The sequence below is a fragment of the Mobula hypostoma genome, chromosome 1, assembly GCF_963921235.1.
Source record: "Mobula hypostoma chromosome 1, sMobHyp1.1, whole genome shotgun sequence".
Taxonomy (NCBI): Eukaryota; Metazoa; Chordata; class Chondrichthyes; order Myliobatiformes; family Myliobatidae; genus Mobula; species Mobula hypostoma.
This window is the reverse complement of record NC_086097.1, coordinates 217993819-218007624: the sequence shown is the minus strand read 5'-3', so window position 1 is coordinate 218007624 and position 13806 is coordinate 217993819. Positions and strand designations below refer to the sequence as shown.

The window sequence follows — 13806 nt, the reverse complement described above, 5'->3', positions numbered from 1 at the left end:
ATTCATTCATGGCTCCGTCTGTCTAAGTAGACAATGGATGCGCCCATAGGAGTGACCACTCTGGGGTGCAGACATGGGCGATAAATGTGGAGATCCTGGGCTGCCCAGACGTCAAGATCCCCCTCTCAGCCTCGCGGATGTGGTCCAAAGGAATGCGAAGCAGTACATCTGGCATCAGCTTGGCTGCAGGAGCTGCCAAGAGGTGACATGATACGTCATCCAACCGCCTTAGGGGCTCCACTCCAGATTTGTGTAGGGTTTACTTCTTAGCCTTCTCTTCTCCCGAAGATACCCACAATGCAGTGGGTTCCATAACTCCGGATAGGGGCCCATACGAGGTACTGTCACCCGGAGCCAGCTAAGCCTGGGACTCGTGTAAGGCAGGGTCGTCACAGCCTGTAGTAGTGACATATGGAGCCACTACCTATCATGTTTGAAGAACCCAACTGAAAAAAGGTGAAGTAGCAGACAAGAGACATTATTTATATGGAATTCAAAAAGGTATTTGAAAAAAATGTCTTAGCTAATGTTAGCTAATATAAATAAGGACAAATTATTGATTCAGCCATCAAAGTGGGCTAGAACTCAACTTAAAGATCTGTGTTCAACTAATAACTGTACAGGTTTCCCCCGCCATCCGAAGGTACAGCGTTCCTATGAAACGGTTCGGAAGCCAGAAGGTCGTAAAGCAAAGAAGCAATTACCATTTATTTATATGGGAAAAATTAGTGAGCGTTCGCAGACCCAAAAAATAACCTACCAAATCATGCCAAATAACACATAAAACCTAAAATAACAGTAACATATAGTAAAAGCAGGAATGATATGATAAATACACAGCCTATATAAAGTAGAAATACTTCTCTATAATCATTGCCTGCACTGTTCTCCGAAGCGAAAATCTCACGCAAGCGCTCTCAGGAAAAACACAGAGCAAGCGTTCTCCAGTAATCTTTAAGCTATGATGCTGCCAAATCATACCAAATAATGCATAAAAATACACAGCCTATATAAAGTAGAAATAACGTATGTACAGTGTAGTATCACTTACTAGAATCGGGAAGACAGTGCAGAGCACACTGATGATGGTGTGTAGGCTGAGTCGTCGGAGGTTGGGGTGGTGCAGTGGCCTCCAACCTGCAGGCAGCGACTGATCCCGATCCGCAAAGCATGCAGGGGTACAGCGATAGCCGGGACGCACCCAGCACATCTTTAAGAAAAAAGCCAAAATAAACAAGCTAATTAATTAGGTAACACACATAAAAGTTGCTGGTGAACGCAGCAGACCAGGCAGCATCTCTAGGAAGAGGTGCAGTTGACGTTTCGGGCCGAGACCCTTCGTCAGGACTAACTGAAAGAAGAGCTAGTAAGAGATTTGGTATCTGTCCCTCACTTTTCCTTCGCTAGCTTTTCTTTCAGTTAGTCCTGACGAAGGATCTAGGTCCAAAACGTCAACTGTACCTCTTCCTAGAGATGCTGCCTGACCTGCTACGTTCACCAGCAAATTTTTTGTGTGTTGCTTGAAATTCCAGCATCTGCAGATTTCCTCGTGTTTCCGTAATTAATTAGGTGCCACCCAGCACGTAAATATCGGCCCAGATCAGAGGCGATGCAATTGGCAATCACCTCTGATCTGGGCCAACATTTACGTGCTGGGCGGCACTTAATTAATTAGCTTGTTTAGTTCGGCTTTGTTTGTGCTGGGTGCCTCCCTGCTACTGCTGCATTCTCCGCGAATCGGTATCTGTCCGCGGCCCGGGGGTTGGGGTGGTGGGACACTGAGGTATCATCTCATCGTCGTCTGTTTCCACGAGGGCAGGCAGGTCATCTTCTTCTACATCTGCCTGCCTCGATGTCGAAGGTCAAGGTTCATCGTCTGCTGTGGCTGATTGGAAGGCTTGCTTGGCTGCTAGCCTCACGCATTTGTCTATCATACAGTTCTTTGTAAGCACTCAAACCATCTTGCAAATATGCCCTAAACCAACGTACCCTTTCAAAATTAAAGTTGTACTTTTCTGCAATCATTGCAGCGAAAATTTCACTTGCTTCACTTTCGGTCCGTTCGCTACTGCATTCGGTTTTGATTGTTATCCTTTCCTCTTCCAATTGCGTCAGCTCTTCATCTATCAGTTCTTGATCATGGGATGCCAAAACCTCTTCAACATCATCTTCGTCAACTTCCACAAGACAAACTCACTTTGTCCTTGCTTCATTCACCATGATCGAAATGCTTAATTATGTCTAGTTTTACGCTAAGTGTAACATCCTTATGAGCTCTTTGAGGCTTTTCCGATACCTTAGAACTCACCTTGCTAACGGCTGCTCACAGGCACGTGTTTAAGCAATGCCGGCTGGAATGCAGTTCTAAGTCCGGGGGAGGAGTGGCTGCTGGGGGCGTGCGCTGCTTTTTTTCGCGCGCTGCCTTTTATCGCTGGCTGCCTTTTTTCGTAACGGTGAAAACACCTTCTGTTAGCGAAAACGGGGAACTAATGTAGGTCCTTCGTAACAGTGAGGTTTCATAAAGCGAGCGTTCGAAAAGCGGGGGACGCCTGTATTTATAAATGACTGAAATAACGTAAGCAGTGCAGGAAAACGCAAACAGAAACACTTAGGGATATTAATAGACAATACAAAAAAATGCAAAACAGTGGCAAATGGATTTCAAGGAAGTCATATAGAAGGTTATCTATTTGTACCTACAAAGTGTGGAATAAATCATGTACTCCTCATGAAGGATCTCAACCTGAAACATCGACTGTTCATTTCCCTGCATGGATGCTCCCTGACCTGCTAAGCTTCTCTAGTGTTCTGTGTGTGTTGCTCTGGAATAAATAATCTGTTTCTCTCCTAGTAGTGAAAACCTAAGGATCCAAATGGACTTTTTATGCATGTATATAGATCATATGACAAAAGGTCCAGAATATAATCAAAAATGTATGCAATGCAATTTTTATACATATAGAACTAAACTATAAAAGGAAACAAGATACTAAAGCTATACAAAGCAAAGATACCATGTGCAGCTCCATGTGACATGCCATAAGAAAATCCAAGGGAAGATACCAAATTGATAACTTGGTTTTGGGAATCATAATCTAGGATCATATTCCCTTGTGCAGGATATGATCCTACATTATGAGGTGATTTGATGAGGTGTTTTTTCACTAATTGTGAAATTCAAAGTTCAAAGTGAAGGACAAAGCAGCATAGCTAAAAATTAAAATTAGGCTTTCCCAGCCTGAAGTTAAGAAACACTTCTACTAATTTAGGATGGTGAAATTTTGAAATTCTATTTTGGAGATGGCAATTGATTCTAAGTGATCACTAATTTTAATCAGTGGCTATTAGATTTTCATTAACTCGATCTCTTCTGACTGAGTAGCAGACAGTGGCAGTGAACAGAATGCAAATAACTCCATGTTCCTTTGCTTCCATGTCTTCACTTCTATAATTCTGATGTCCTGCACATCAGTCCCTAATGGGTGAACACGACAACAGCAAGCTATGCTTTTCATTCTAGCATTCCCACCTGCTTTCCCCCTTTCCCTTCTCACCACTCACTTCTTTTAAGATCTTTGAAGTTTTTCTGTTCAATCAAGATATTGGACAACTAACCAAACAGGGCTGGTGCCAATTTTCTTACCCCTACAAAGCACCCTGATACATTTTACAGGATTGAAGACAAAATTTACATGCAAGTTATTGTTATTCTGAGGAAGGTAAAAATAATCATGGCAATGCATAGATTTAAAGGGATGCTGGTATAAATAAAATTGACAGTGGCATAGGAGAGAGACATTGGTGGTGAAGTCCCAAAGGTTTCCGTTATGAGGACCACTAGTCCTCTTGATATAAATAAGTGACATAGAACTTAGATATAGGGAATATAACCTCCAAATTTGTGATGTGATAAAATAATAATTGAGTAAAAAGGCAGAAGCAGATTTCAAGAGGACATAGAATGATGAAATCCATAAACTCAGAGCAGGATAAATTTAATGCCATTATTATGAATTCTAACACCAAGTGACTTGTTTATTTAGGCTATATTTCTGTGTTTAGGGTTTTATATTTAAATATATTTGACCTTGAGGATCAGGTAAGTGCCAGTGTCATGATCCAAGATGACATAACATTTGTTCAGGAGTGAACCTTGTAGGCAAGCCAGCAAAACCATTGATGGAAATATCAACATTTGTCAAATATCTGAATGGGAAAAATACTTTGTTTTAATTATATTTACTTTGGAAGAAACAAAATGAAGAGTAAAATGATTCAATTGGTCCTATCGTGAGCATGGTGCAATAGCAGAGGGACTTCTAGATATTTTTCTTATCTATAATAGTAGGAGGCCTTTGCAATCTATATAAGTATATACTACCCAGTCCTAATTACCTTAAAGAAAATGGTGGTGAATCTCCTTTAGCAAATGTAGTTTCAGATTGCTACTTGGCAGGTAGTATCAAGATTTACAGCCAGCAATGATGAATGAATATACATTTCCCACTCAGGATATTTTCAAGTAACACACATCAAAGTTGCTGGTGAACACAGCAGGCCAGGCAGCAGCATCTGACAAAGGGTCTTGCCCTGAAACGTCGACTGTACCTCTTCCTAGAGATGCTGCCTGGCCTGCTGCGTTCACCAGCAACCTTGATGTGTGTTGCAGGATATTTTCACTTGGAATGGCACCTTCTCATGTGTCTGCTGCCATCATGTGGCCAAATAGTAGAGGTCATGGGATAGGGTGATGCATTTTAAGTTTACCCATTTGTACTGGTAAGGTCTGGAATAACAAACTATCCCAATAGTTCTCTTGAAACAATAAGTGTAAACGCAAATATCACAGAACAACATTAAATATCCTAAGAGAAAAAAAAATCAGTAACATTCATAATTACTAAACTAATTAGAAATTGACAAACTAAATAGCATGAAATGAGAAGCTTAAACATAGTTTCACCTGCTTTTTCAAGAAATCCTGGTAAGTTTGAGCACTTTCTTTTAATAAAACTGCTTGTTGCTCTGGCAAGAATCCACCATCTAAGTTCTTAGCAGTAGAGGCATCACGAACATTTGGCACACTGCAAATGAAATGAAGACTTACGAGTTGCTGACTAATGTTATACAATGTCATGTGAATTTAACATTCAAATAACCTAGAGAATAATTAATATCATTTTCATATTGATATTTGATATTCATAAAGTAAAATGAACAGCAAGTAAGCAGATGATAGTAGTTCACGGAATGTTACCTGTGTCAATAGCCCTTTTGATTTACTTTGGGAAACAAGGTTTTGATTGTGTGTGTGGTTTTGATTGTAATTACTATTCTATAGAGATAGATATTCAAAATGCTTCATTTGGAATTGTGTGTGAAGTTCTGGTTACCTGCATACTAGAAGTCATTCAAGAACAAGTGTTAGGCAACATTTTGTTTGACATGAGTGTCTATAATAAGGTGATTTGCAAAGCAGTAAATGATATATGCTTTATTCTCTGTAATATATGATACTTTAAAACATAACTGCACCAGCAGTTGAAATTGCAGATAATCATATTAGAGCATGGAAGATAATGAAAGATAAAACTTACTAAGATTGATCTACAGAGGAATTATGTAGATAACCTTGCATGGTGGGTACGTTGGACAGCCCATTTTGAGGGTTGATCAAGGATACAGGATGCGTTCCAATTACTCCTGGACCATCTATATCATAAAGTATAAAGGATTAGGTGTTGTAGTTTGGAGTAAATAATACATAAAATCTATAGAACACTAAATATGTGTTCAGTAATAACTTTACAAGACCATAAGACATAGGAACAAAATTAGGCCATTGGGCCCATTAAATCTGCTCCACCATACAATCATGGCTGATCCTTTCTTCTCCTTCTCAGTCCCACTCCCCAGTTTCTCCCCATAACCTTTGATGCCGTGGCCAATCAAAAACCTATCAATCTCAGCCCTAAATACAACCAATAACCTGGCCTCCACAGCTGCCTGTGGTAACAAATTCCCACTCCCAAGCTAAAGAAATTTCTCTGCATCTCCATTTTAAATGGACGCCCATCTATCCTGAGGCTGTGCCCTCGTGTCCTAGACTCCCCCATCATGGGAAACATCTTTTTCACATCTACTGTCTTGGCCTTTCAACATTCAAAAGGTTTCAGTGAGATCCCCCCACCTCTCCTTCTAAATTTCAGCGAGTACATGCCTAGAGCTATCAAACATTTCTTGTGTAATAACCCTTTCACTCCCAGAGTCATCCTTGTGAACCTCCTCTGAAAGCTTTCCAATGCCAGCACATCTTTTCTGAGATAAAGAGCCTAAACCGTTCACAACACTCGCGAGGCTTCACCAGTGCTTTATAAAGGTCAGCATCACATCCCTGCTCTTATATTACAGACTTCTTGAAATGAATGCTAACATTGCATTTGCCTTCCTCACCACTAACTCAACCTGCAAATTAACCTTTTGGGTGGTCTGCACAAGGACTCTCAAGACCCTTTGCATCTCAGATTTCTGGAATTCCTACCCATTTAGAAAATAGTCTGCACCTTTATTTCTTCTACCAAAGTGCATGACAATGTATTTTCCAACATTGTATTTCATTTGCCACTTTCCTGCTCATTCTCCTAATCTGTCTAAGTCCTTCTGCAGCCTTCCTGTTTTCTCAACAATATCTGCTCCTCCACCAACCTTTGTATGATCTGCAAACTTGGCAACAAAGCCATCTACTCCATCATCTAAATCACTGATATACACCATAAAACGCAGTCCTAACAACAGCCTCTGCAGAACACCACTAGTCACTGGCAGCCAATGAGAAAAGGATCCCTTTATTCCCACTCACTGCCTCCTACCAATCAGCCAATGCTTTAGCCATGCTAGTAACTTTCCTGTAATACCATAGGCTCTTAACTTGGCAAGCAGACTCATGTGTTCTATCTTGTCCTGTATCAGCAAGTACACCATAATCTCATCCTTAACAATTGACTCCAACATCTTCCCAAACACCAAGATCAGGATAACTGATCGAAAATTTCCTTTCTGCTGCCTCCTTGCAATTTTCCAATCCTCCCGGAACAAAGTAAAAGTCCAATGATTCTTGAATGATCATTATGAATTCCTCAACAATCTCTACCACTACCTCTTTCAGAACCCTAGGATGCAGTTCATCTGGTCCGGGTGACTTATGCACCTTTAGGTCTTCCAGTTTTTTGAGCACCTTCTCACTTGCAATAGTAACTGCACTCACTTCTCTTCCCTCACACCCTTCAACACCTGGCACACTGCCAGTGTCTTCCACAGTGAAGATTGGTGCAAAATATTCATTTGGTTCATTTGCCATCTCCTTGTCCCCTGTTATTTCTTTGGCGTCATTTTCTAGTGGTTATATGTCACCTCTCATCTCGCTTTTATTTTTTATATAACTGAATAAGCTTTCTATAGGTTTTTAAAGGTTTCCCATTAAATGTTGCTTTACTGTATGCACTCTCTTTATCTTTCACATTAGCTTTGACTTCCCTTGTCAGCCACAGACGTACTATTTTGCCATTTGAGTATTTCTTTGTTTTTGGAATACATCTATCCTGCACCTTCCTCATTTCTCCCAGAAACTCAAATCATTATGTTATCTTAAACATGCACCAGAAAAATAATCATATGTCAGAGGTGCCATTTTTCTGGTACTCATTTGCAAGGTAGCACAACAAAAGACCATTTCTACTCTCATACATCACTTGTACTTTTCAAGGGATCTGTTCAATCCCAGCTGTCCATACCTGACATATGCCTCCTTCACCTTCCTTACCGGAGCCTCAATATCCTTCATCAACCAAGGATTTCAAATTCTACCAGCTTTACTTTTCATTCTAAAACGAACATGCTGATCTTGGACTCTTCGTATCTCACATTTAAAAGTCTCCCTCTTGCCAGACATTCCTTTACCTGCAAGAAGCCTCTCCCAGTTAAACTTTGCAAGTTCATGTCTAATAACATCAAAGTCAGATTTGCCCCAATTTAAAAAATTAACTTCTAGACCAGTCCTAACTTTCTTGTTACTATCTAAAACTAACTACGGTTATTGGTCCTAATGTGCTCGCCTACTGACACTTTAATCACTTACCCAGACTCATTTCCAAAAGGTCAAATGTTGCCCCTTTTCCAGTAGGTCCATGTACATACTGCATGAGAAAACTTCCCTTTACATACTTAAATTCCGCTCCATCCAAGTGCCAGGACAATGGCAGTCCCAGTCTATATAGAAACATAGAAAATCTAGAGCACAACATAGGCCCTTCGGCCCATAAAGTTGTGCCAAACATGTCCCTACCTTAGAAATTACTAGGGTTACCTATAGCCCTCTATTTTTCTAAGCTCCATGTACCTATCCAAAAGCCTGTTAAAAAACCCTATCGTATCCTATCGTTGCCAGGAGCTATATTATGGATTTTAGAATCACTTATTATTAAAAATGCCATTATTCATACAGCAATCTAGGATCTCCCTACATTTTTGCTCCCTTAATTCCAACTGATCACCGGGAAGTGAGGGGAGGGCTACTGTACAGTCTTTCCAAAGTGATCACTTCCTTCTTATATCTGAGTTTCACCCATATAGTCTCATCAGACAATTGCCTATGAATATCTTTCTGAGTAATGTCATGGTGTTTTTTCTAATCAAAAACACAATTCTCCCTCCACCTCTATCATACCTGTGACATCTGTACCGTGGAACACTACCAGTCTTGTCCATCCCTCAGACATGTAACAATTGCAGTGCCAATGCCACTGATCATAGGCTCCTAATTTGTAAATAACCTTTTATTACTATTGATGTTCTCTATTCATTAGCCAATCTTCAACTTCTATGTCAATATATTAACCAGATAACTTATCTTTTATTTTAAAGGTTTGAAATTCTTTATTAATAATTTAAATCTATTTCATTATTTTAAATGTTACTGATCACCCGAGGATTCAAAAGTTGCCAGGGCATTCCTGGGAAGGTGCCCATAATCTATTTGCAGCTCAAAGCACATTTTACTCCACAGTGCGTCTTTCATGTCCTCTAAGAGGACCACAACATTGTCGTAGGATTTGGAGGCTTGCGTGCCTCAATGACCCAGAGAGCTATGTTGGCTGGAGTCAGGGACTTGTGCATTAGCTCTTGATAAGATCACCCATGGCAAACAGGTCAAAGGGTAGAGGCCAGACTAAGAGTGGTCTGCTGGTCCTCAAGGTTCACAAGTTCAGTTCAGGGCTAACAACCCTGACCAGTCAAAAAACATTTCTTACAGAAACAGAAATGAAGCATCCTTTGAAACAGAGAGAGATGGAGGACCTTCATTGCCACCCTAAACGCCACTGGCATATCGACCAGCAAACAAATCTATCGTGTGTAATTGACCAATTTATTCTGCCGACTGCAATTGAAAAACGTACAGGTGGACAGGCTGGATTCAGACTGATGTGATCCAACCATTCTTTCACTACAAAATTGCTTTAGTGGCAAGATATAAAGAATAATGGCTAATGCTTTGAGAAAGTGGAGGACAGTCTCCATTAATACCAATGTTGTTGTCTTCCAAGATTTAGATTCAGTGACTAAAAACAACATCTATATATTTATAAGCTAGTTTAGTGAATGATTTGGAGAACTTTGAAGTGGAAGAGTTCCCATGAGCCTGCTGTTCTGGATCCAGGTGGTAAACATGACAGGTGTACGATGTGCTGTCAACTGAATATTAGAAAATCACTGCAGTACACAGCAGCCTGCTTTTCCAAAAAAACTATTTGCTTTGTCCATGGTGCTGAAATACCTTACATAATCAGAATTTGATCCTATTCTACTTTAATGTTCAATAACTTCAGACTGATCGAAGGATCAACAGAGAAAGACCCCAGGATTTGTGAAGGTATTATGCAATCTGAAATTATCCCCGGATCACAAAAAGGTTTCAGTACTAACACCCGGGAAATGCCAGGTTGGTTGAGTAGTGTGCAATATTTTGCACGTAGCAAAGGTAATCATGTTGTTCCATTCTGGCCACAGCATGATTTTCATGTGTTTGTGTCCTAATGGCTCTCTGCATATTCCCTTTGAAGAAAGCATGCTTTGAATTAGCCTTCATATCCAAATTAAATAACCTGGAATGCAACCCCCACCTACCACCTGATTTGTTCAGTTCAACAGAGCAAGGTCAAAGAACAGGGGAGTCAACTCTTGTTTAAGTCCATCACTGAGACAAAACCTAGGTTATCAGATGGAAATGAAAGCTTAATTGATACTGTATAGTGCCTCTGCTAAGGCATGAGCAAACTAGAACAGTTCAGCAATCCAGATCTGATCCTGACTTTTGGTGCTTCGTATGTGGAGTTTGCATGGTCCCTGTGAATTTAAATTCAATTTTCCATATTTTAGGATGCTTCCTATTGAGTATTTTGATGTTACTTCAACATTACCCTTAGTGGATCTCTTTCATCTCTGGAACGAGGTATTTCCACTTTTCCCTGCTTTATAAAATGAACTTTCTGCAGATACAACACCTTACATGTATTTTTCACTTATACAGTGGCACGCAAAAGTTTGGGCACCCCAGTCAAAATTTCTGTTACTGTGAATAGCCAAGCGAGTAAAATTCCAAAAGGCATAAAGTTAAAAATGACACATTTCTTTAATACTTTAAGCAAGATTACATTTTTATTTCCATCTTTTACAGCATCAAAATAACAAAAACGGAAAAGGGCCCGAAGCAAAAGTTTGGGCACCCTGCATGGTCAGTACTTAGTAACACCCCCCTTTGGCAAGTATCACAGCTTGAAAACGCTTTCTGTAGCCAGCTAAGAGTCTTTCAATTCTTGTTTGGGGGATTTTCACCCATTCTTCCTTGCAAAAGGCTTCTAGTTCTGTGAAATTCTTGGGCCGTCTTGCATGCACTGCTCTTTTGAGGTCTATCCACAGATTTTCGATGATGTTTAGGTCCGGGGCTTGTGAGGGCCATGGCAAAATCTTCAGCTTGCACCTCTTGAGGTAGTCTCTTGTGGATTTTGAGGTGTGTTTAGGAACATTATCCTGTTGTAGAAGCCACCCTCTTTTCATCGTCAGCTTTTTTTTTTTACAGACAGTGTGATGTTTGCTTCCAGAATTTGCTGGTATTTAATTGAATTCATTCTTCCCTCTACCAGTGAAATGTTCCCCATGCCACTGGCTGCAACTCAAACCCAAAGCATGATCGATCCACCCCCATGATTAACAGTCGGAGAGGTGTTCTTTTCATGAAATTCTGCACCTTTTTTCTCCAAACATACCTTTGCTCATTGCGGCCAATAAGTTATATTTTAACTTCATCAGTCCACAGGACTTGTTTCCAAAATCCATCAGCCTTGTTTAGATGTTCCTTTGCAAACTTCTGATGCTGAATTTTGTGGTGAAGATGCAGGAAAGGTTTTCTTCTGATGACTCTCCCAGGAAGGTCATACGTGTGCAGGTGTCGCTGCACAGTAGAACAGTGTACCACCACTCCAGAGTCTGCTAAATTTTCCTGAAGGTCTTTTGCAATCAAACGGGGGTTTTGATTTGCCTTTCTAGCAATCCTACGAACAATTCTCTTCGAAAGTTTTCTTGGTCTTCCAGACCTGAACTTGAACCCCACCATTGCTGTTAACTGCCATTTCTTAATTACATTACAAACTGAGGAAACAGCTACCTGAAAACGTTTTGTTATATTCTTATAGCTTTCTCCTGCTTTGTGGGCATCATTTATTTTAATTTTCAGAGTGCTAGGCAGCTGCTTAGAGGAGCCCATGGCTGCTGATTGTTGGGACAAGGTTTGGGGAGTCAGGGTATTTATAAAGCTTTGAAATTTGCATCACTTGGCCTTTCCTAACGATGACTGTGAACAAGCCATAGCCCTAACAAGCTAATTAAGGTCCGAGACCTTGGTAAAAGTTATCTGAGAGCTCAAACCTCTTGGGGTGCCCAAACTTTTGCACGGTGCTCCTTTCCTTTTTTTTCACTCTAAAATTCTACAAAACAAAAATAATACACTAACCTTGCTTAAAATGTTGAAAAGAATGTTTCATCTTTAACCTTATGACTTTTGGAGATCAGCTCATCTTCTACTCTCTTAACTATTCACAGTAACAGAAATTTTGACCAGGGGTGCCCAAACTTTCGCACACCACTGCAGCTGTTCCTCTCCATTGAAATTAACAAGGATAAAGAGGTTCAGTAAGTCATGTTGGTAATTCATTTGACCACTCGAAGAACTGGTATAAAGTGCTGTAAATCTTCTACATCTTCTTTTTAAGGTAACTTGCTTTTTTTATTCTTTCTTACTTTGCTTCTAATATTTGTATATCTGTGCACTTGTAATGCTACTATGACACTAATTTCCTTTGGGCTCAATAAAGTATCTATCTATCAGCAATATGGAAGTAAAAGCCAAAAGCTCCACACAGGAAGTTTGTACAAAATATTCATCACAGTCTTATATAAGCATCAATCATAAATCAATGCTATTACTATTTTAAACAATAATTTCAAGAGAAATAAAACCAAATACCATTTAGTCACATTTGTTTTCCAATGTAACAATATACTCACAGTAAGCCAAGTTTGGATCCAAGGGATTTCTAGCCCCATAAAAATAATATGCATTGTCATAAGGTGTATGGTAATGTTCGGTCAGCACAGGTGGTGGAGGGGGAGGAACAGTAGTGACCCTATAATAAGAAAATAAATTACATCAAAATTCTTCATATTTAATTAGAAATGTGTTTGTTTTGTAGTTCAATAAATCCTACATTTTTATGAACAATTTCCCAATTTTATACTGAGGAGCACACACGAAATGCTGGCGGAACTCAGCAGGCCAGGCAGCATCTATGGAAAAAAAGTACAGTCAACGATTCAGGCCGAAACCCTTCCTGCCCTGCTGAAAGGTTTTGGCCCAAAACGTCGACTGTACTTTTCTTCATAGATGCTGCCTGGCCTGCTGTATTCCTCCAGCATTTTGTGTGTTGCTTAGATTTCTAACATCTGCACATTTTCTCTTGTTTTTGATTTGTACTGAGTAACATAAAAATGCAATTTATCACAGAAATTATCAAGTGTTAAAATATTCTGTAAATTTTAATTAATGCAAAGACCATAAGACCATAAGACAAAGGAACAGAAGTCGGCCATTCAGCCCATCGGGTCTGCTCCACCATTTTATCATGAGCTGATCCATTCTCCCATTTAGTCCCACTCCCCCGCCTTCTCACCATAACCTTTGATGCCCTGGCTACTCAGATACCCATCAATCTCTGCCTTAAATACACCCAATGACTTGGCCTTCACTGCCACCCGTGGCAACAAATTCCATAGATTCACCACCTTCTGGCTAAAAAAAATTCTTCGCATCTCTGTTCTGAATGGGCGCCCTTCAATCCTTAAGTCATGCCCTCTTGTACTAGACTCCCCCATCATGGGAAACAACTTTGCAACACCCACTCTGTCCATGCCTTTCAACATTCGAAATGTTTCCATGAGGTCCCCCCTCATTCTTCTAAACTCCAAAGAATACAGTCCAAGAGCAGTCAAACGTTCCTCATATGTTAACCCTCTCATTCCCAGAATCATTCTAGTAAATCTTCTCTGTACCCTTTCCAACGTCAGCACATCCTTTCTTAAATCAGGAGCCCAAAACTGCACACAGTACTCCAAGTGAGCTCTTTCCAGCGCCTTATACAGCCTCAACATCACATCCCTGCTCCTATACTCCATTCCTCCAGAAATGAATGCCAACATTGC

The 13806-nt window shown here is 40.2% G+C and overlaps 1 protein-coding gene across 7 annotated transcripts in view; it reads right to left on the bottom strand.

Annotated features, from left to right (window-relative positions):
• Positions 1–13806, bottom strand: part of LOC134355019 (centrosome and spindle pole-associated protein 1) — a 187202-nt gene that overhangs the window by 86057 nt on the left and 87339 nt on the right. For 6 of the 7 annotated variants that reach the window (XM_063064662.1, XM_063064671.1, XM_063064680.1 and 3 more), the window contains 4 exons: positions 12616–12734; positions 5598–5712; positions 4964–5084; positions 1052–1210 (listed from right to left, as the gene is read on the bottom strand). In XM_063064662.1, the coding sequence (XP_062920732.1) occupies positions 1052–1210; positions 4964–5084; positions 5598–5712; positions 12616–12734 (514 nt within the window). The remainder of the gene's footprint in view (positions 1–1051; positions 1211–4963; positions 5085–5597; positions 5713–12615; positions 12735–13806) is intronic. The other variant, XM_063064709.1, reaches the window with a different exon arrangement.